This window comes from Achroia grisella, unplaced genomic scaffold, assembly GCF_030625045.1.
Source record: "Achroia grisella isolate CSIRO2021 unplaced genomic scaffold, CSIRO_AGI_Agris_v1 utg308, whole genome shotgun sequence".
NCBI classification, from domain to species: domain Eukaryota; kingdom Metazoa; phylum Arthropoda; class Insecta; order Lepidoptera; family Pyralidae; genus Achroia; species Achroia grisella.
The window spans coordinates 1,715,815-1,739,733 of record NW_026712791.1 but is presented as its reverse complement, the minus strand read 5'-3'; the positions used below and the strand labels follow the sequence as shown (position 1 = coordinate 1,739,733).

At 31.5% G+C, this 23,919-nt stretch overlaps 1 protein-coding gene across 11 annotated transcripts in view; it reads left to right on the top strand.

The window, feature by feature from the left end:
* Positions 1 to 23,919, top strand: part of LOC131843472 (very low-density lipoprotein receptor) — a 188,509-nt gene that overhangs the window by 136,486 nt on the left and 28,104 nt on the right. For 6 of the 11 annotated variants that reach the window (XM_059192129.1, XM_059192130.1, XM_059192137.1 and 3 more), the window contains exon 3: positions 22,843 to 22,965. In XM_059192129.1, the coding sequence (XP_059048112.1) occupies positions 22,843 to 22,965 (123 nt within the window). Of the gene's footprint in view, positions 1 to 1,600; positions 1,721 to 1,761; positions 1,821 to 1,871; positions 1,888 to 14,102; positions 14,300 to 22,842; positions 22,966 to 23,919 lie in introns of those variants that run through there. The other 5 variants (XM_059192134.1, XM_059192135.1, XM_059192131.1 and 2 more) reach the window with 3 other exon arrangements.

The window sequence follows — 23,919 nt, the reverse complement described above, 5'->3', positions numbered from 1 at the left end:
ATTATATCACTAGTCACTTTTAACATTTCTTCAACAGTCTGCAACCAGTTAAGTAAAATATAATTATGGAGCTACTTCGAGATCAAGTATCGAGGATATAGTTGGTAGTTATAAAGCTTGTGCAAGTTTCTGATGCAACCAATCATTTCGTCTCCATCACACGCGGAGTGAAATGAGCAAAAAGTGGTAAGTCAGGATTCGATTTGAGTTGTTCCTTTACAAATTTTTAGAGTAGGCATCAACACTAAGAAAAATAAACACATTAACAATATTTTTGGAAAAAAGTTTTGTTAAGCTACATTGATGTAATGTTTGATTAACAAAGTGATTTGCACATAGGATGTTTGTAAAAAAATTATATTATTAGCATAGTAGACTACATTAACAACTCATTGTTATAATTCTTTATATAATGTCATATGAATTAAATATGCACATATATGGATTAAATTAAAGACGGTCGTGTATGAAACCAGTTGTATAATAGCTTGTAAAAACGAATCTTTACTTAAAAATACCTACGATTGTGATAGATACATAGAGTATAACAAAAAGTATTTTATTGATTATTAAAGTCATAATGGGAATTACATGCAACTTGTCTTAATTTCGCGGCGTATTATGGAATCTAATGCAGGACTGTTTTCTATGTCTCCAATCGAATAGACATTTATTGATATAGGAAAGTCGACAATTTTAATTCATTATAGGTACTGTAAATTAAAATTAATGTGGGTCGGCCATCGACATTCTTTAGGGATCAGAGTAGAAGGTCACTAGATTACGGCAAATATTTGTATAGTTTGTGAATAATTGTACGTTTAAACTACATACATTTTTAAAAAAGAATTATGAATTAAACAGTATAAAAGCTAAAGCTTGAGGATTGCAGTATTTAAGATCGCGTATTTGTCACTATTATTACTGGAAGCCGTTATGTTCAGTCAGACAGACAAAACTTAGGATTTCAGTACTTAAGATCACATAGTCGTCACTTTTATTACAGAAGGCTTATATATTCAGACAAATGGGCAAAAGTCAGGATTCCAGTGCATAAGAACGCTTAATCCTCTCTTTTACTGCCTGAGTACCTACGTCAACGAAGATTATGCAGCTAGGCCATAATATCCGTCATTTTCTATATTTTAATTTTTATATTTAATACCCACGCATTGTCCAAACCTACGCTTTAGGTTATTACACTTCCGCAATTTGCTCAGATTTCAAAATCCAATCAACTATTTTCGTATCTGTATTACCGTAGAGATATGTGGATATGTTTATTTTGCATTAATTAGGGTTTGTGGCTTTTAGTTCTAAGAGACGGCAACACGACCAAGACATGGGTTTATTTCGTAACACCTATTAGACGATAATGCATCGATTTTCACACAAAGAGAGTTTAGTCGCGTAATAGCGACCCCTTTTCAATAAAAATCACATTTTCTTTCACAAGACGGGTTGGTGCCTGGGTAACATTCATGGCGGAGTTTAGTGACTTCCGAAGTAGCAGGTTATCAGACGCGGAGAATAGGGGTGGAGGGGGAGGGAAAAGCTGGAAGCTGATGGTGGGTTAGCCCCCGCATTCGGGTGCTGTCGCTTGGCGCGCTCGACCGCGCGCCTTCCCGCTCGCGATTTTATCCATAACCGATTTATTTACGCGTCTGCCTTTTATTTACTTACGCTGCTACTGTTTTTCGAATTCATTTTAGTGACAAAGGTTTGTTGTGATTACTATAAGTGATATGTGAGTTTTGCGGTCGCCTTAGAAGTGCAAGCTTTTTCGGATATCGCTCAAGTAACAGTAGAATTAAAAAAAAGTGCGCAGTTATAATGATATGAAAAAAAAATAACACGATAAATAAGAGTATAATGAATTCAAAATAGGTATACGATTTACCTATTCTGAAAGTACAGTTGTGTTTTTTAGAAGTTGCAATAATATATCGAATATTATCATTTTTTATAGCAAAATAAAAAATTAAATAAAAGAAATTATTTGCAGATTGCTTTTATGACTTAATACATTGTTGTAGAATTTATAAAAGAATCTTTGTTGTATACTGCACATATTAAAAATTTTAGACTCTAGCACTAATTATTTGTTAAACTTATTCCTGAATACTGTGAAATATATTTTATGAAATATAGGAAACATCTATATCGATTAAAAAATTCAGTTGGATGTAATAACTTTCAGTGACAATTTACCTTATCTACGATGAAAGTAAATGCCATAAACCATCAATGAACCTAATTAAGAACTAAATTAGCCCTTTCCCGATGAAATTATGTTTAATAGAATACTCCTAAATTTATGGATGAAATTTGCTTTGATAGTTTGTCATTCATGTGTCAAATGCATAACTCGTGATATTTCAATCGTCAGAATTGCTAATAGAGATGTGAGATTGTCCTCTAATGCAAACCTATTCACTTGGTCTAATACGTGCATGACGCATATTGTGTTCACTACAATATCCATACCCGTAAATTATTAAAATGTATCGAGTCAATATCAACGTCTATATCTATTCTATAACTTACATATATATTGTAAGTCGCTCCCTGCCTGCAGACGACATATATTGATACTAGCGACAATTTCTAAAACTACAGAACGGATTCATGCGATTATTATTACAACCATACATTACAAACATACATTTCATACAACAGAGTTATATTTTAGGAAAGTTTAGATAGGTGTATTCGTTGAGGTTTTGAATAAATTAATTGTAATACCCGAGCGAAGCCGGGGCATGTAACTAGTTTGTAATAACTACATACTTAGAAACTAGTAAAATAACATTATTTAAAGTTTCATAAAAGAATTGTTTTATATGTATCTTTATCAACACTTTACAAGTAATAATCGTGAAAGAGCCCTGTTATTCAGTCGATAGCGTCTATTTATAAACACAGTTTATCCTGTAATCATTTTCCACGAACAACCGTCTTCTATCGCAATCAGGCTACACCCTATAATTCTTCAGGCTCTGGGCGATTTTCTAAACTGAATAGGATTTTGGTGGCTATTTTCAATATAAGTAAATATTGATAAATAAGCCCCAAAATTTTATTTCGTAATTGTATATTGTATTAGTTCTGTCTAATGTTGGCCAATTAAATTCTTTAATAAAAAAGGTTTATAACTTGTATTTCCGGTTTTTTGTCAATTTAAAATGCTATTTAGTTTTATTTTAATTAATCACTTACTCTTCTACTGTTTTGTTACTTTCAGATTTTTAGTTAAATATCTAATGTTTAAAGGGAAATGAAAATAGATCATCCCTCTTTAGTTTCCGTTAATTATTATGGAATCATCATTCTATTTTCAAATGACAAAAAAGGCGGTAGCAGTTTTAACTGTTTTTGTATGTGCAGGTATATGACGCGATTTTGTCGCATTTTGAATAGGTTATGATGAGTAATTTTGTAAGCATTAGGGGTTATTATTAGGGGTTACGCTTGTGTAAAACTAAGAGTGTTATTATAAATATTTATAATAATTAAAATTCATGTTCGGCACCGACACAGATAACACAGAACTACATATAAATTAGTTCACAGTAGATACTACTACGCACTTACGCAATTACGTATGTCGTGCCCTACTTGTTAATACAAAATAATCTTGTAGTCGTACTTGCTAGCACATTGTTAGACTTGAAACTCTATCTAAATCCTAGTAAAAGTCAAGTGCACAAGTAAGAACTATAAAACCACGCTTTCGATCCGGACTTGGCGGCAAGTTTCTATGTAAGATTATATCCAACTTTGTACAGATATGTGCAGAACACTTAAGTGTTATTATGTAGGTATATGTGCTGTGGCTTCTATAGGTTGAAATGTACATAATGGCATAATATATTATATAAATATATAAGTAGCATAAATAATTGTAATAATAATATCTCAGGACAAATCACACAGCTCACAAGTTAATCAGAGCTTGTGTTATGGGTACTAGACAATTGATATAAGTAAATTTTTATTTGTAAATACATAAGTAATATACTCGTACATAGAAAACACCAAGACCCATACAAGCAATCATACTCGTGAATGATATAAAAATAGTTTAAGTTTACAGTTTAAAACTCGTAGCATTCATTATCAAATTATGACAGATATCAAACATATACGATATATATGTACATAACACGATTCTCACATTGGGCATGGGCAGACATAATTAATTCACTACACTTAATTAAATATACTATAATATTAGTACTAATCTCTCCTATGATTTACTGCTTCATAAGAACATGTAACTATATTTTTTTGTAGAATAAAAGTATCTTCTTCTATTTAATAAAAAAAAAACACTATTTTAGACAAGAGCAATTTTGTAAAACAACATTAATTATTTCTTTCCATCCAATAAAGGGTCTACTAATATCAAAGTTTCTTGCGGAATTTTAGAAGGCTTCAAAGTTTTTGTCTCGACTTTTAACTCCTGATTAGTTAAAGAGAAAATGTGAAATGAGTTGTAGACTAGACTGTACCACTCCATCATGTAAGTAGCGAGTTTTATATTATTTGCAAGAAAAGTGCTTCCATGAAGTGCTTGGATTCCAGGTCTCAGGTCGATATACTACTTTCTTTATATGTCTATCTTGTAGTATATAGTTAGATAGGCAAAGAAGAAGTGCAAACAAGGCACCAACACTACTTATTAATAAAGTTACGGAGTCGGTTCACTATGACGTTTATAATAGACAATGCTTCTGACCACGCCATCTAAAATAATAGTCGTGAGGGTATGTTTTATGTTTAATTTTTAATAAACACAAAATTCACATTATGACACGAAGTATAACCCTATATCTAATATCGTCAATTTACGTCGTAAGGAATGAGCGTAACTACTATTAAATTTTACGCAATAGCTTATACGGGGTCGCTACTCAAGAACTTTTTGTGTAAAGTCAAAGTCAAAATAATATATTCATTTAGGACATCGTCTGAACATAAGAACGTACCCAATTTTCATTATCTCCATCGTTCAGGTTGGCTAGTTACTTCTGTTGAGAAAAAATAGCCAGAGACTCGACTGGTAACTACATTTTTTTTATTAATCATTTCCAATACTTCCCGATGGTTATGGATTACTTGATCTATGTGACCGACATGATCCTTCGCACTATATCACTCACTCTAGTTCTGCAAACATTGTTTTGGTTTCGACCACATAATAAAACTGCGAGCATAGATTTTCCATAAATAGATCCACTAAAGCCTAAAGATCCTCGCAGAGTACTTTATATATATATTAATTAATGTTTTGTAAATTAGTACTCCCAATAACAATAGGAAGGTCGATAGAAAGGTAGGCATAGGCACGTACATTGAATTGATTTCTAAAAAATACATTACTGAACATTGTTATTGCGCAATACAGATGCTAAAACATTTTTTTTATTTCATCTGTTTCTCTCTATTTTCTGAGGGCCTATAACATAAAACGACTGGACTGTTATGGGAGTTTACATTTAGTGAAATGCGGGTAAATGATAAGGATATTTTGTGCAAAATGGTACGTGTAGATACCCTCTATCTCACCTATTTCTGCCACCAAGCTTGTTTTGTAAACTGTATATATATGTATAACAGCTTGAATTCTGAAATATGTCAGGAAAAATATAGCTTTAATAATTCATGGTAGCCGAAAATCGTGTAACATAAAAACACAAATTGAATTGCGAATCTATTATTTTTCCTCCCATGTAATAACGACAATGTTTATTACTGTATAAATCATTTAACAAAACTTCTATAATTTATATTTACTTCAATAATATATATTTTATAATTACTATACCTAATATTTGTACTAATGTGCATAATTATAATCAATCATTATTGTTTCAATTGTAAATACTTTGTTTCAACTTAATGATGAATCACTTCTATAAGTCACAGCTTAAATTGTCTATAAACAGTTCTTTGGCTAACAAATATACATTTAAAACTTAATGTCTTAAAATACGAATCATTTAAGAAATTCATATTATATAAATAAGAAAAAAAACTAAAGCAGGCCCATACTCGTATGTTAGGGTGACCTATTTCGCCCTACTTAATGGCTATCCAACATAGAAATAGAGGTAGAAAAAAGTTACACAGGATCTACTGGCTCAAGATGAGTAACTAATTTACTTATAAACCACCGAAATAATTTCAATGAATATTTATAAATAGATGGACTGGATTACTTACAGTAATGAAACAGCTTTAGTATGCAAGAATATTTTATAAAAAAATTGTTTAGTTTTTATGTTTTCTCATTTACATTTATGGGCCTTTTCTTCTATTCTTTATAGAATTATTTAGTCTCATTTAAATAACTTGGCGGTGGAAAATACAAGCATTTAATATAGGAGGTACAATTTAAAATGAGTGTTTTGAGAGTACATACATACTCGTATATTTACAGAAAAAGGTAATAATTTCTATAGTCAGTTTATGTTGTACTATTTGATATGGAACTAAATTTTGCTGTCTTAGTTCAGATAAATTATTATTTAGGATAAATTTAAAGACTTATTAGTGACCATATATAATACGTTTTAGATGTACAAACACTCCGAAATGAAAGTCTGTATAATTGGTCAATCGAATGTAAATTAATATCGGGATAATTTACATAAATTTTAGCAATGACATATTCCATTAGTTTTAATTAAATGTCATTGCAATTTTCAAATTTATGAAGCAATAAAAGCAATGCAGTTTTATAAATTGTTCTATTATGTGTAAATATAAATAATGATAAATAGTTACAAAATTATTAATGTGTTTATTAAATCACATAAATAATTTCGTATTGATGATGATCATCGTCGGTTCGAACACACGTCAGGCACAAGAAATGTTAGTTATTGCTTAATATACTATAGAAAAAGACTTTCTGACATCTAATATATATGTAACAATAATACTCAAACTTAGCTGAAGCCTGACGGAAAAAACTGTTAAAATTAAAAACGTTTAATCGTCCACTTTTTCTAAAAACTGCGTTTTTAACAGAATACTCTTTTGTTACTCAGTACTAAAACGCTAAGTATGTAGGTAGTAGTTTATGGAAATATTTAACCCTTTGAACCCGTTGTGTTAAGCGTTAAAAAGTGAAATATATGAAATAAAGTATTAAACTATTAATATTCTTAAACTTATATAAAATGCAATGTAAGCACAATTTTCCATACTTGTACCCATCGCTATCCTGAAACTTTATACCAGTATGCTTGCTAGAAACATTAAAGTAGTATTATTTACCTACATTTTCCAGTAAGAAGTAAGTACTAAGTAAGTAGCTCAAGAGTTTCTGGATCTCAGTAGCCGGCCGTCTGTAGTTTTTGAACGATAAATTTTCCTATGCTCTACCACGCCTAAACTATAATGATATAGAATTATTTACATAGGTATGATGAGAAATTCTTGAATCACTGCGGTTAATGTCTAAATAGTAAAATATATAATTTTATAAACTTACATTATGTGCTTAAAATTCTTATTAACATTTGGTACTGGCCCATAAATTTGCCGATTCGACAATTTCCTTATAACATACCTTATAAAAAGATATACTCTCACGTTGAGATATTATAACTCATGCATCTGATTATCTATAAAAAGGTAGAGAACTCTTTTGGTTTTCGACTGAAATTAAGATGCTCGTAAGTAGAACAAACATGTAAGATGTAACAACCTGAAAATTTACGTCCCCAGAAGAATCTTCCAGAGTTGCTTATGTCAACTTTTTTCATCGTTACAACGAATATAAAATGAAGGCAGAAATCATATATCATCTTCAAATTTTCTCTAAGTAATTTGCCAATAAAAAAATTCTTTAAGAAGTAGTTAAGTTTAGTAATAATAAAGCAGATGTTTTGCCAAACATTAATGCAATAACGGCAAATATTGCTGCAAATTTATGCCTGATAAGCAAGGTCAAGTTGTGTTTGGTATGATACGCAACGGTTATGACAAATATAATTTGCGTATCGAACTTGACGTTGTTCGTTAAATTAACTGTAAATAGAGTGATTAGGTTAAGGCCTTTCTTACAGTACTTTACATTCTGACAGACGACTAAGTAAATGTAGAGTAAGTTTCCGTAATCTAACTATGGTCGGACACTTATGTAGGTAGGTTCATCCAAATGGTGTGTTATGACTTTGCTGATAAGGCTTTATTAACCATAATGCCTTACTCAATATAAGCGAGAAGCTTGCATGTCAAGTCTCCTAGAAATGAAATAGGAAGAGTTTGTACAATAAGTGTACAAAATATAATACTAATTGACACATTCGGTACAACATGTTATAAAGTAAGTAGATATTGTATATGTCTGGTACATTTAAGTCTTTTTTTTATTTTTTAAATAGGTTTTGATAAAATCCCGTAATGGCTGCGTACTAATTTTGTCATGTTTTAATCCTTTTTTAGAACAAAATAATTATCATTATTTTTAAAATGCGAACTATGACAAACCCTTTCGAACCAGTGTTTCTCTCATACATTATTCGATTAATGTTTTATGTAATATACATATAAAACTTCCAGTATCGTAATATAAGAAAAATATAAGAACGATAATTGATCTTCCTACTGTGTAGTAGTGATCTATAAATACAATATGCTCCACTCGATATTGTAGGAGCCATTATGTAAGTCAACAAAGACCTCGCACATCTATCGTTCTGAAATAAATCTTTGTTAGCACAGGTAGCTATCGAATACCAATTTGGCTTGTAATAATGAGCAATAACGAACGCCTAATGAAAGCAAATGACAATATATAAATTTAATGTAAAAACTTTCACAATTTAGGTATGAATGTAAGTCCGTAATATATTTTACACAATGTAATTGTAACAACTTTAAATCGTTTGAATAGAGGCCATTATTCGGTTTCTTTTCAGTGATTAATGTGTATACTCAAACCATGATATTATCATGCTATTCATCTAAACTTTCCGTTCGTATAATTACAAGAAATTTTGCGCTAGGGTCTCCATAACTGTGGAAGCCGGTATTCCAATTGCTCTGTTGTTAAAATAAAACAAGCTCTCTTCAATCAGAATTTTTCAGAGTTCTAACGGTCAGTTCACTTGATTTCGGCGTTTTATTGCTTTTATGTGAAGCTATCCTGATATATTGCATCGGTGAGTAAAAACCACATATTCAACAAATTGACAATTTTTGAAATAATGATCCTACAGGTAAAAAGAAGGTATTCATGTTACGTCACTACGTTTCGTTATTTAACGTACAACAAAGAACGTTTGACACTTTAAAAAAATAACTGTAGCGTGCTTATATAATTTAATTTAATAACTTTGAAGATTTGATGTTCATATTAAGACAATCTTATATTAATACTAGCTAACCCCGCAAACGTTTTGCCATACAAATTAAAATCACTATTAAAAAATAGGGGTTGGTGATAGAAGGATAAAAATATAGGGTTGTATATATTCTTTAATAATTGTAAAAAATAAATTTTGTCAAAAAAATAAAAACAAATATTAGGGTTGAACAACCCTCATCACTGGAGGGTTATGAATAATAGATAGTAGATAATAATATCTCAGACCTACTGAATATGCATATAAAAATTCATAAAAATCGGTTAAGCCGTTTCGGAGGAGTACGGTAACTAACATTGTGACACAAGAATTTTATATATAAAATTTTTACTATAGAATTGAAAGTATGTTTTATCTGTTAGTTATCTTACGACGTAATAGCTTAACAGATTATTATTATTAAAAGGTAATCAAGGGCTGAAATACAAGATGAAAGTTAGTGCAGGCGCAGTCGCACCATTGGAGTTATTGTATTCACATTTATTTTTTATAAAAGTAAGTAGCTACATAAGTAAAGACCAACTAATTTTGATAGACTAAATTTTAATAAAGTTGTTTCAACATCAATAGCGCATTTATAAGTATGACAAACAGTTAATGATCGAATCTAAACGTGGGCCGAGATTCTCTTTTATCCAGTTCATATTTCTTGAAGTATCGTTTGCACTCCCTCAATTGCCGCCTTTGGTTTGGGACTATTCGAGTGGGAATTTACAGCGCTGGAGGCGTGGTCGAGGGGTGAGTGATGGGTGTGAATTTGACAGAGGTTGTTAATTATATGCCTGTCGGTCTCGATCGCGAAGCGAGCTCCTTGCGGTTTGAGGGAAAATTACGAGCCATGCCTCGTTTAACACACGCGCGTTTAATGATGTCGTAAAAGGAAATTTAAAGGTTGACGAGATCTTTCAGTAGTATCTGGTTTATTAGACACTTTACCTCGCACGCCTTCGAAGCGACCCATCTGCAATTCGAGTATTTGCAATGAAAGCTCGCAGGCTCGCGACAGCTAGGATTAGCTTTATTCATATCGGGCACTCATAAATACTTTTATAATTGGTTTCAGTTAAACATTTTATTTTACTAATACTATTATGTCTACTATTCTGATTCTCTTCACAATTGCAACAAAAGGTATTTACGGAGGTAGTGAATATAAATATAGAATAATTTGTAGAAAGAACTTGAAGTGATACAAATGACACTAGGGCTATTATTTAGGGCATGATCGAATAATAAACATTTACAAGTTGGTTTTCCATTTATGGCAAGTAATAAATTATGTTTTGAAAATAAAAAATTAAAAGATTATGTATCGTTACCATATTTTAAATTTTTATAGTGAACAACACATATGTATTTACTTGTACATCGAATTATTACTATTTTCCATTTTATACTGTCTTTTTATTTCATACGTTCTTTTGTCGTGTTAAGTTCCATCAAGATAAGTGGATATTAAAATTACACCTACAAAATTACGTTATTCAAACATATGTAATTTGACCCTAATTAACAACGGTGTTATACGTGTTGAATTATTCAGAACAAACAACTTGCCTATTTCAACCCTATACTTATCTGAGTCACTATCTAAATTAAATTAGTTATATCGCTGTTATAAATGTTTAGAATTTCAGCATTCAACTTACATACATTAAAAAGAAGGAAATTCGCATTTTGAATGGAAACAAAATATTTTTTTGTGAGTGTTATGTTAGGTAAAAAATAATTTTATTTTAAATAATAATGCATTTGAAAATCATCAACTAAGTATTTTAATTTTTATGTGGCACCCACCAGTTGACGTTTTTATTTTTTATAATATATCCTGTTACAACAAAATATAGGTAATAATGAAAATATATCGGGATAATTAATACAGTGCCAACTAGTCCCTGACATATGTATAAATCCCAAGATACGTAATAACATATAGTTGTAGTACTCTACACTAATCTAAAGATAGTACACATCGGTTTTAATCCAATTACAGATAATATCTACAACCAAATCTCCAGAGGGTTGTTAGATAGTAGTCATAATTACAGCGTCTAAGGTAAACGGACTGGCTGACCTGAATCGCAGAATTAGTTTAATTATACAATCTGTTGTGTATACTATGTACAGTTAGTGCCATAAACACATTACATGTTGCATAGTCTTCGATGAAATGTCTACAACAAAGTTTCAACAGAAAGATCTTATAACGAAGTAGTTGTAAAAAGGCGTCTGCGTTAGTACCTCAGTCTCGCCCATTTCATCCATCAATCAGCTTGCTTTGTAAGTTCTGTTTCAGTTTAAAGGTGAAATAAGGCAGTGAAATTACAGGATAAGAGGAACGACTTCTTAGTCCTCTGAAATGACAACGCATGAGTGATCACAGGCTAAAGCGATGTGCTTAGTACTGTTCATGTATGTAGGATATCACTTGAGTGGGACAACAAAAAATATATATTTTACCATTTACAGGGTTTTAAGTGATTTTAAAAATGTAATTATTTTTCTAGAGTAAAATTACATTATTTACAAACTCGGACAAAAAAAAACAGATTTTATTTGTGGTAATAATAAATTATACAATAACATTAAATTTATTTCCTTTAAGATATTACGGATAATTCATGATTCTACGACCTTTATGAGCTCGCTGTACAGATGTGGTTGCTTATAGATATTTAGACGAGCATCATTATGGTTCAATCAAAATAATAATAATAAGATTTTGAACACAAAGCCGATTATATAAGTCGCCTTTGTAAACGTAGTGAACGAAATAGTGTGAATGCAGTTGGGAACTAAAGAATCTCTGGCATGGGTTACTCTGAACTCAAATTGGATTAGTAAGGGCAGAGCGAGAATTCGCTTGCTTGGTGCAAATGTAGCTTAAACTGTAATAATAAATTCTTTTAACTTTAAGAAAAAACACCTGAAGCTATAAATAACAAGTTTCTTAAATCGTACTGGTATATGCTTAGACATATAGATGTGTTTGTATTTACTAAAGTTAATATATAAATCAAACCAGCCAACCAAAATAAGTTAGTATACTTCTACGAGTAATGTATGTAGGTGATAATGTATCTACATACATTTCATAGGTAATTATTGAATGCTGAATGTCATGGCGACTGTTACTTCACGCGTTCATAATTTAATTTACACTGTCAGAAACGACTCTTTTAATGGCTTTTTAGACTACTTAATACGTAATTCGCTTTCAGAATCTTATATTAACGCGCACATACAAATTTGAAGTTAATTTTCCATTATAATTATCAGAGTGCCAGATAATGAATATTTGACATACTTATATTTAATTATTTGTAACATACATTTATAAATTTATTATGCAGATTTAGATTAGATATCTAATATAAAAGTAATTTAAATCCATATACAGAATGAAGGAGTAAACATCGACGAAAATCGGTTAAGTTGAAGTAATTACATAATTTATTAATTAAATGTTATAGCCACTCAAGACAAATTTGATAATAATGATAACATTGGTGTACCGAGTAAACCAATGAAAATAATTACTTCTCGATTAAAGGAGGATTCCATTTTATATTTATTTATACTATGATATTTCATATGTGATTTAAAGTCTCTTCCTTAATCAGCACATGGAGAATATTCAGTGCTTGTGCGATACACGAAAGATTAATAAAACACTTATGATGGAACACTTTAAAACAATAATTTTGTCTTTTATATACCTAGATTTTTTTTATCAATAATATTTATGTTGTTGTGTGATATATCAATTCTGTTCAGATTACTTCAGCGGTCGAACCAAACATCCTATTTGCGTAATGTAAACAGAAATCTAATCCCACTAATATTTTATGCCCATAAAACTTTCGGAAAGCGACCTCCGTGGGAGACAAAGGGTCGAGGGGATTATCCCAGTTGGCTACCTGCTTTTAATTCAAGTTGCTCCCTGCAGATTCATAACTTAACTTTGGACTGTTAATATACTAGTTTCCTCATTATTCGCTTATCGGAATCATAAATATCTATCGTATTGTATTTTAATTAACTATTATATTGATAACTCCTGGATCTTGAAATAGAGCTCAACATCAAAGATCTAATTAAGATAATCCGCTTAAGAAAAGATGGAGTGACTGAATTAATCTTTATCTTTTATTCATTGACTTTCTGAACTAAACGTAGGCATTATATTATAATTATTACTATAGAATATTAAATGCATAGGCTATGGTAACCGATTACCATCAGATGATCCGTATGCTTGTTTGCCACCATCGTAGTGTAAAAAATGCAATATTAACGCAGTTAAAAATTAGACGACAGTTATGTATTTTTTACTTGACCTAGTTACACGTGAGCCTATCATTAAATTATTTTAAAAATTACCTAATATATTTTAAAATTATTGTATCAATCATACCAAGAATATAATTTGTAACTGAATTCTAATAAGTAAGAGTTAGTTCAGGCTTTCAATTAATTTGGAATATTCGGTTTTTCAATCCATTGAGATTAACAAATCAAAATCAACACATGATAAAACAAAATAGAAATGGTATTAACTAGAATTTCTAGAAGTCTACCTTTTTTAATATGTGCAGTGTACAATACGAATAATAAAATTTTCTAAAGTAAAAATCTAAAAATAGGAATCGATAGAATTAAGTAGTTAGAATTACTAACTGTAATGTTTAGTAAATCATTTAATTCTTCACTTTGTAGACGCTGATGTAGGAGAGAGAGGGAACAACAATATTTTTTTAATAGACTCAGTTCTCAGTTTTAAGTTAAAATGGCATATTGCCGAGTGTTATGGTTAACGTGTATGCTTCTGATTACTACGGAGGCAACACTCTACGATGATGACTATGAAGGTGACTACGATTTCTACACGAAGACCTATGACTACAAAAATGCAGGTAATTGTTATCTACCACATACTTCGCAATGTATAAATATATAGTAACTATTGATAGAACTTTAAAGTGATAAAATAAGCATACATACGTGATTTGATCGACTTAACTGTTTTAAGAAGAGCCTTGATGGTATGTAAATAAATAAATGTCATTACAATATTACCAATTTAATGATAAATATGATTGTTATGTTGTACAGCTCTTCTTGTTTTAATTATTTGACTAAATACGTTGGTGGTATATACCTAATACATTTTTACCATTTTTTGTTAATGTCAATACTTTATAGTTACTATGTGTAAACTTTAAAATATTTTCAATGCTGCTTGTTTGGTTTCTGTGCAACACCTCCATTATTATTAAGCTCATTTAAGTATTCATATAATTTTAACTTGAATACAGAAAATTCTTTGTTTTGAGATTATTGCTATTCATTTATTCTGTAATGTTAATTTTCCAAACTTGCACTAATCTAATGTCGTCTGAAGTTATTTGTAATTGTTAGTAAACGCAAATGAATGTTGATATGTTTATTTTATCGTTATATTAATAGTTTTAGCGTCAATATTAATAGTAGAGTGAAATATGTACTATATTGATGAAACTTGAATTCATTGAGTGGGTAATTATTAACTGAATACAGTAAACTATATTTCAATATAATTATAAATTTCATCTGCATGATTAAATGTAAGTTATTATGACATATAGTCTCCCAAACTGTTCTATAATATTATAGTACCTTATGCAATAGGTTCTCAAAGCATCTTGTTATGTTGCGTTGTTAACGAATGCACTCGTCGTATGCTTGAAGTGCGCAGCGGTAATACAATTTTCCGGTGCTTTGCAGAGTATTGCCATCTTGGGGACAATTTCGTCTAATGCTCTAGCCTCTCGTTCACTTGTAGCGCACGTTGTATAACCTCGGTGTCCTTTTGAGAATATTTTAATAAGCGGGAGATAATGTCCTAAGTAAAGATGGTTTCTGTTATCTAGAAATAATAGGACTCACTAAGTTAACTACTGTGAGTACATTATATATTAAAAGCTTTTATAAAAAAACAATTTTAAGAACACTGAATGCAGCTCATCAAGGTTTGCATTCAGTGTTCTTACAATTGTTTTTTTGGTACCATATTATTCATAATTAAAAGTGAGTAATATTAAAAGTAAGTAATAAAAATCTATCTAATTTCATCGATTGTGTTTTTGAGGTTTTGAAGTACAAAACTATATAGGCACATTACTTGAAATAGAAAAAACTAGCACATAAATTATTTCTCAAAATAATTTTTTTTAGCAATGCAATAACAGGTACATTTAATTTATACTATGCACCACATTTGCTTAAAACATAAAATTATTTAATTTCTCTAAATTATTTTTTAAGCTATGTTGTGTCGTATCAAATTATATGGTAGTAAAAAAAGAATAGTGACCATTTTAAATGAAAATGTTTCTGTTGGACATTGTTTCCTCTATTCCGCTAGTTCTATTTTTTACACGTAGTAAAAAATACAGCTAGCAAAAAATGTCCTCGAGTATAAAACTCGTATCAAAGGCACATTTGAGGTATCAAATAATACATTCGTTAGAAAATGTGCAGAGTTTTCACAGATAACTTTGGATATACGAAACTTGTATCCAATTTGTTAGTTAGGAGCGAATACGACAATACTGTCGTATTACATTTTATTCCAGTATATGAATTTCTATTTACCAATCAAAATTTTTAATACTTATCCATAATTAAAAAATACTAAGTATATTTTTTATTCTATTTTATTATATATAATTTGAATGGTCGATTCGAATATTATATTATTCTATTCGACTGTGATAATACTTAGTTATGTGTGAATTTGTAATTCACAATGAATTTCAATAAAAAATTGTAATAAAAATTAGTACAGTATTATAAAAGTATGCTTTTCTCAGAAATGAGAATGCAGTACCTATTAATTATTATTAAGAGATAAATTATTATTAATAAATGTAGCAAAAATATACTTTAAATAAATGTTAATAAATTCTATTATAAGAATAAGGTGTATAAGCTTTCAATTACTTCGACAAACAAGTTCCGATAAGGCAGTAAGCCGATGAAAAGCCAGATCGCTTTGGCTTTACGCAAGTGGAAATAAACGTCCTTCAACATTTTACTTAAACAATATACGTAAACTTATACAATATTTATGTAAAGCCACAGTGTTTATAGCATAGAAATTAGTACATAGGATAGGATGTACTAATTTCTATACTTCTCTTTAGTAAGCAAACACCTCTTGAAAATGTGTGTAATTAACAGATGAACTAACGTTTCACAGAGAGTTTCAGTCCTTGACACATAAAAGCGCCGAAAACAACCTTGCCATTCAAAGCATAAAATATTTATAATGTTTGTAGTGCATAGATGTCTGTGTAGAACTTAGCATGCATCTCAACGGTTCGACATATCTAGAGTGGTTTATAACAACCTAACTTTTAACTGGTCCGATTTCAATCATTATTGTTACTCGTTAGATTGTACCTTAAAGTTTGTTTTATGTAAGAAATAAAAGAGAATTGAAGTCTAAAAAATGATGTAACCTTTTAGGAATAATACAAACTTCAATTTACCATGAACAGAAACATTACTAGCGAAGTTAAGACTTTTGTCTTCTGAAATACCCAATTTATTTTTTTAATATGTCAGAGTAAAATGGCTCCAAAATTTGACTTATCAAAGGATTAGAAATTTTAGGAATTCGTAAGTCAGTTACCGCGGTTAATTTCACGGATAAGCTCTGTTTAGTATCTACAAGTCGTGGCTTCCGAACAAAGAGATTATTCGACAGTGTACAGTTAATTAATCCCTCGGATACGGTCCTATTAGCTGAATAGGGTTCCGTTGGTCGCAATTTAGTAGGTACATTTGTTCGGTTGCCTGAATCACTAATCAAGTTGATATGAATATAGTATTGAATTATTAATTAAAACTAGATTTACCCATTATTAGGCTTTAATAAACTAAAAATTGTACACGACTATTTGACAGATAAAATGTAACTAAAATCTTCTTCTTATATTTAATGGCTTCACGACATTCACCCGTGCCTTAGAAATCTGTTTGATAATCTTGGAACCGATTAGGTGGGCGACGTAGCCTGGTGGAACGACGTGAAGATATATTTGCCTCAGCAGGGGATGGAAGTGCAGGAAATTGATCTGTAAGAGATTGATTAGTAGGAGATTCTTCTGCGGGAGATTGGTCTGTTAGAAATTGGTCAGCAGTAGATTGATCAGTATTAAATGATTCAGTTTCTGCGTTCGGGTTCTGTTCTCTTACAGGTTCATTTAACAAAGGAGGATTAGCTGGAGCCAAGTACCTATTTGAAATTGTAGTTTCTCGACCATTCTGCAAACGCACTTGAGAATAATGTGGGTTTACATTAAGTACCTCTACTTCTTCTACAAACGGATCGTACTTACTCTTCCTCACAAGATTTTTCATGAACACTGTACTTCCTTCCGTTAGCCATGTTGGCATTGATTGGCCATTGGATGACCTTCGTGGATGAGAAAACATTCTCGTGGGGTGTGCACCCAGTACTGGTGCATAATAATGAACGAATGCAATGTAATGTCTGAGTAATAACTGACTCCCAAGCACTTATAGGTAGCTTAAGAGACATAAGTGATAGTTGAATAGTTTTCCAAATAATCCCATTATAACGCTCTGTTTGGCCATTTCCTTGAGGATTATAAGGTGATGAATAACTTGTAGCTACTCCTAAGCTACATAAAAATTCCTTTAATTCTGATGAGACAAAGGATGTTCCTCGATCAGAATGCACAAAGGTGGGTACTCCAAAGATTGCAAATAATTGAGTTAATTTTCTTTTAACGGTTTCAGCTGTTAAATCTGGACATGGAAAGGCAAATGGGAAACGAGAATATTCGTCTACTACAGTTAGAATATACTTATTTTGAGTTCTACTTGGAAGAGGCCCCTTAAAGTCGATTTTATGAATCTAGGTTTAATTTCAGCACATACGGGACATAATGTATTTATGCGTTTGATTTCTTCAACAGAAAAGGGCAAATTTTTAGTTCTTACCCAATGTACCATCCGTGTAATACCCGGGTGACAAAGACTGTTATGTAAATCCATTAATGAATTTCTCGATGTCGAAGCTATGACAGTATTTGCTCGTGACAATGCGTCGGCCACGACATTTTCTCTTCCCGGTCGATATATGATGTCAAAGTTGTAACTACTTAATTCAAGACGCCAACGCTGTATCTTCTCATTTTTGATCTTTGATGTATGTTGCTGGTTAAACATGAATGATATAGAACGTTGATCTGTAATCAGTTTGAATGTTCGTCCTATTAGTAATTGTCTCCATTTTCTCAAACTTTCTACAATTGCCGAGGCCTCCTTTTCAATAGCAGGGTGACCCCTTTCGGTAGCAGAAAGTGTTCTTGAAAAGAAAGCTACTGGCCGACCTTCTTGAGATAACGTAGCTGCAATAGCGTAATCTGAAGCGTCAGTTTCTACAGTCATATGTATGCCGCTTTCAATAGCAGCTACTGTAGATTTAGCTATCTCTATTTTAAGATCTTCAAATGCTTTTATAGCGTCCTCCGTAAGCGGAAATGTATTATGATTGACAAATGGTTGTATTTTGTATGAGAATTTAGGAATCCATTTAGCATAGTGCGCAAACATACCTAGTGCTCGTCGCAAAGAAACAGAATCAGTAGGAATTGGTAGTTCTAGGAGAGGGCGTAAACGTTCCGGATCAGGTTTAATCACTCCCAGTTGTATCCCAGAAGATTTATAGTAGTCTTTGAAAATTCACTTTTTGTCACGTTTAATGTAAGATTATATTTTGTAGAAATTTCTTCAAATTTTTTAAGTTTTTCATCGTGATCAGTCTGATTTATCCCACAAATCGTGATATCATCGAGATAAGCATAAACTCCTTCTAATTGCTCTGATTTTATGATATTATTAATTGCACGTTGAAATGCGGCCACTCCATTGGTGACACCAAACGGAATTCGTCGAAACTGATATAAATTTCCTCCTGCTTCGAAGGCAGTATATGATTTTTCGCTTTCCAATATAGGTACTTGATGATACGCGCTTTTAAGGTCTATTTTACTGAATATTTTATGTTTAGATACCTTAGCTATAACATCTTCAATAGAAGGGAGTGGATATGCATCTAATAAAGTAAATCTATTTATTGTTTGTGAATAATCTATAACCATACGTTTTTTATGGTGTTCACTACTAGTAACAAGGACTTGTGCTCGCCATGGAGACTGACTAGGTTCAATTATTTTATCTTTTAATAACTTTTGTATCTCTTCATCTATAAATTTTTGATCCATCTCTGACTGTTTCCTAGATCGAATCGCAATAGGTTTCTCGAAAGGTAGTAAATTACTGAATAAGCTAACAGGTTTTATTTTGGCTTCTATAAGAGTACATAATTGAAGCGAGGGTTTAAAACCACCAAATTGCATTTCTAATGATTTATGTTCACTTAACATATCATGACCGAGAATAACATCAGAACATAATCCTTCCATCACCATAAGATTGACTTCCACCTTTTGTTTTTGTATTTCTATAGTTAATGCACATCTGCTTTTTACATGTGATATAAGGTTTGACTTGGCCATTGTTATCTTTTGGTGATATGGTGTTTCAATTAAATCATAGTGGTTAACCAGTCGTTTGTCAATAAAACTAGCTGTACTGCCTGTATCTATTAGTGCTCTAGCCATAATTTTGTTATTGATAATAATAGGAACAGTCGCTTTACTTAAATCTGCAGCAGATAGTATGCAGGAGAGTGTTTCGATTGACTGATTTTCGTTGGAGGTAGCTGCGTTGCGTTGAGATTTATTTCGACAGACTTTAGCAAAATGACCCCTCTTACCACATGAAAGACACGTTGAACTGGCTGCTGGACAGAATCTTCGTGGATGTCTTTTTTCTCCACAAAAGTAACAAGACTCAAACGTATTTCTATAATTTGGTGTTGCAGCAACGGTGACATCAGTATTCTTATTGTCAGCAGACATAGAATCCTTTAAAACTGGAATATTAGAACAGTTATTTGTATTATTTATTACAGGATTAGTGTCACGTAGATAATTCTGATTATGAATTTCTGCTAACTCCAGTGATTGAGCTTGCTGGAAGGCCGCATCTAGGGTTAAAGTACTATTTTCTAACAGTCTTTAACGTATTACAGGTGACACCAGTCCGCCTATGAAAGCGTCTCTTATGTATTCACTTTCATTCTGTTCTGCTGTAACTTTATGGAAGTTACATTCTTTCGACAATAGTTTAAGAGCTTGTATATATTGATGAACTGACTCACCGGATTGCTGATATCGCTTCATAAGACGATGTCTTGAATAGATTTCGTTTACAGGTTTTGTAAATAATTGATTTAATTTAAGAATCGCTGTAGTGTAGTTGTTACATTCTTTGATATGTGCATAAAGAATCGGCGATAAGTAATTGACGAGTACTTGGTATTGCTGCTCTGGAGTAATAGGATTATCCTTAGTATTTATAGCACTAATAAAATTCTCAAAAGTTTGTTTCCAATGTATCCATAGCGGAGATTGATCAATATTTGCTGACGGATCTGCATCGAATCTTTCGGGTCTTAGATACTTATCCATTATAGATTATAAGTAATTCTTAGTTTATTAAACAAGTGTGACTATATCAAACCCACAAGAAAAAGATATAAAGATCTTATTGCGAGCTATAACCACAACAGTGGGTAAACTGACGATGTCCGTCCGATAAGCTCATTCGTCGGAGATGAACAAAATCACTCTAACGCGAAATGGTGACAAAATTGCCGATCTTGAAATTGCTTCTCGATCCTTCCATTCTCAATAGTCATTGCCGAGTGTCTTATTACATTCAATCATATAGGAAGTAAACTTTATTCCATTTAATGACATATCGGTATTTATTTATCGTTTTACTATCTGTATAAGTGAATGGTAGGTTAATTTTGTTACTTTATTATTTTGGACTGTGCATATACAGACATACAATTGTGTATATGTAAAGACATTCTATTTTATTCACGTAATTTTACAGGTAATCAACAATAATATTTCTTTTCTGCACTCTTTTTCTAGGGCTAAAAATAATCTGTTAATTTAATGTTTAATATTAACTTCGTATATTTTTCAAATACAATATATTTAGATATATATACGATAGATACCTATCCACAATAAACCACTTTTAAACTAAAGGAAATGTGTAACTAAGACAAAAGTCCTAGAGAAATCGCACGTAAAACATTAATGAGGAAGTTAACGCGATAAGCGTTTCAAACGAGGATTGAAGCAAGGAAACGGGGAGAAGAAGCTCGCATTAACATTCCAGTGCAGAAGAGGCAATAATGTGGGTGTTACACGGCAAAGCGTTTCACTCGAGCAAATGGCCGACCCCGCCCCGTAAGGGAATACCTTTTACACTACGCCTGTTATTGTAGCTTCGTATTAGGTACAACCCAAATATCCCACAGTCCCAAAATAAACGAGGGTAAGGCCAAAAAAATTCCGGAATTCTTTCCGCATTTCAATATTCAGCTTTCCTTTCTTCTAAATTAAAGTTGGAACGAGACTCGTTTTTACTACTGAAGTACCTATTATACAACTTACTACAAGAACATTCAAGTGTGCATTTTGGTCCCATTTGAATGCTAACCCTAATTATTAAGAAATAAACGGTGATTGTTACAAAATTTGTAAGTGAACAACCTACAGCCTACCGTTTCAGTGAATATCTACGATACGGCTTCTGATAGCATAGTAGAATTTATTATCCGAGTCGTAGAAAGGCTACGCTGGTACGTACCCAGCGGAGCCACGTACAGCAATATTATTTGGTGGGGTGCGTTTTGTTTACAAATTGTTCGGCGGCGCGTGCCGCGCTCGGCTCGAATCACCTCGAGATAAAGCGGCTGCTGCCGCCCGCCGATAATTTTCTTCATCCTTGTTTTATACGCACGTTGAACGGTGATTTCAGCCATAAATGAATTGATCCAGTTTACTGCTTAAATATTAAATCAACAAGATAGAACATACAAATAATAATATTTAATAGGATAGTCTACACGTAGAATATTATAAAAAACTTGACAGCTAATTTTGAAATGAGGAAACTGAACTGCACAGCACCTGCACCGATTTAAGTAAATTTTAATTATTTAAAAGATAGTTTAAGCCAGTGTGATGTATATATATATATATGTAAGTCATATAGGTTAATATATACCATACTCGCAAAGTGAACCATTGGTATATATGAACATGAAACAAATTCCTACTTCAGTATTACTATAGACAATATTTGATTTTATGAGGAAAATCTTTCAAATTCGCAATTGCATCTTTGTCAAAAGAAACATTTCTTTCATAGACAAGGAATATGTGATAAAACGAAAACAAAAAGATTCTTTATAATCATTTCTAACCTAACAATGTTATTTTGTTTGTTGCAGAAAGTCGAACCTGCACATCATCGGAGTTCCGATGCAAGACAGGGCGGTGTATACCGTTATCATGGCGATGTGACAACGAGAAGGATTGCTCCGATGGATCAGATGAAGAACCAGGAACATGCAGTACGTACTCATTAAATTATTCCATTCCATTTTGAATTTTTAAATGAAAGGAAAGTGTAATATACCACTACAAAAAATAGATAATATTATAAATAAAAAATATGCACTTATGTATTGCTTGAACGCGTTGATATTTTAACCCCTTTCAGGAGTCATGATTACTAATTGATATTACGTAGTAATTATGACTCCTGTAATTAGTATTTATTTTTGTAGCTGTGTTATTTCTTACCACATCATCATATCTGATTCAAATTTTTTATCATTAATTTGTTTAATACTGGTAAGAGCCTAATCATGCATATAATAAATTATAATGTAAAAACTTGACGTTCATAAGCGGCTAAAATGTCCTACATGAATAAATGTTTTTTGAATTTTGCTTGAATATTAGAGTTGTAATATTATTATAATTAAATGAAAGAGCGTCGCAGTAGTAGGGTATGCTATATTATCGCGAATTAAAACCAGAGTCAATGTAATGTTGTAATAAAAAAAAACAATCTACAACAAATATAAAAGTTCCTCAAGATTATGGTCTACTTGTATTTCTTGTATTTCAATGCTATTATTAATGTATTCTTTACAAAGAAAATAATAAATATACTAAAATAAAATGTAATCAAATATACCACACTAAAATTGTTACATGGTCACTTCTTGTTCAAATATCTCTGAGGGTTTTTACTGCTTTCTAAATTAGAATTTACATAGGTCGAATAAAAACAAACAACGGAGTATGTATTTTAGGTGATGAAAATAAGCAAACATTGTTACTTTAACAAATTGACTTGGGCCATGTTGAAAGTGGTCTCTATTTTCTGCTGACGTGTAAGTGTAGAATGTAGAAGTATTTTATATTATAGAAGTTATAAAGGAAAAATCCAGATTATTGATATTGACAGGACAGAACAATCTCATTACTCTGAAAATTCTTTTGGTGTCAGTTGCTGA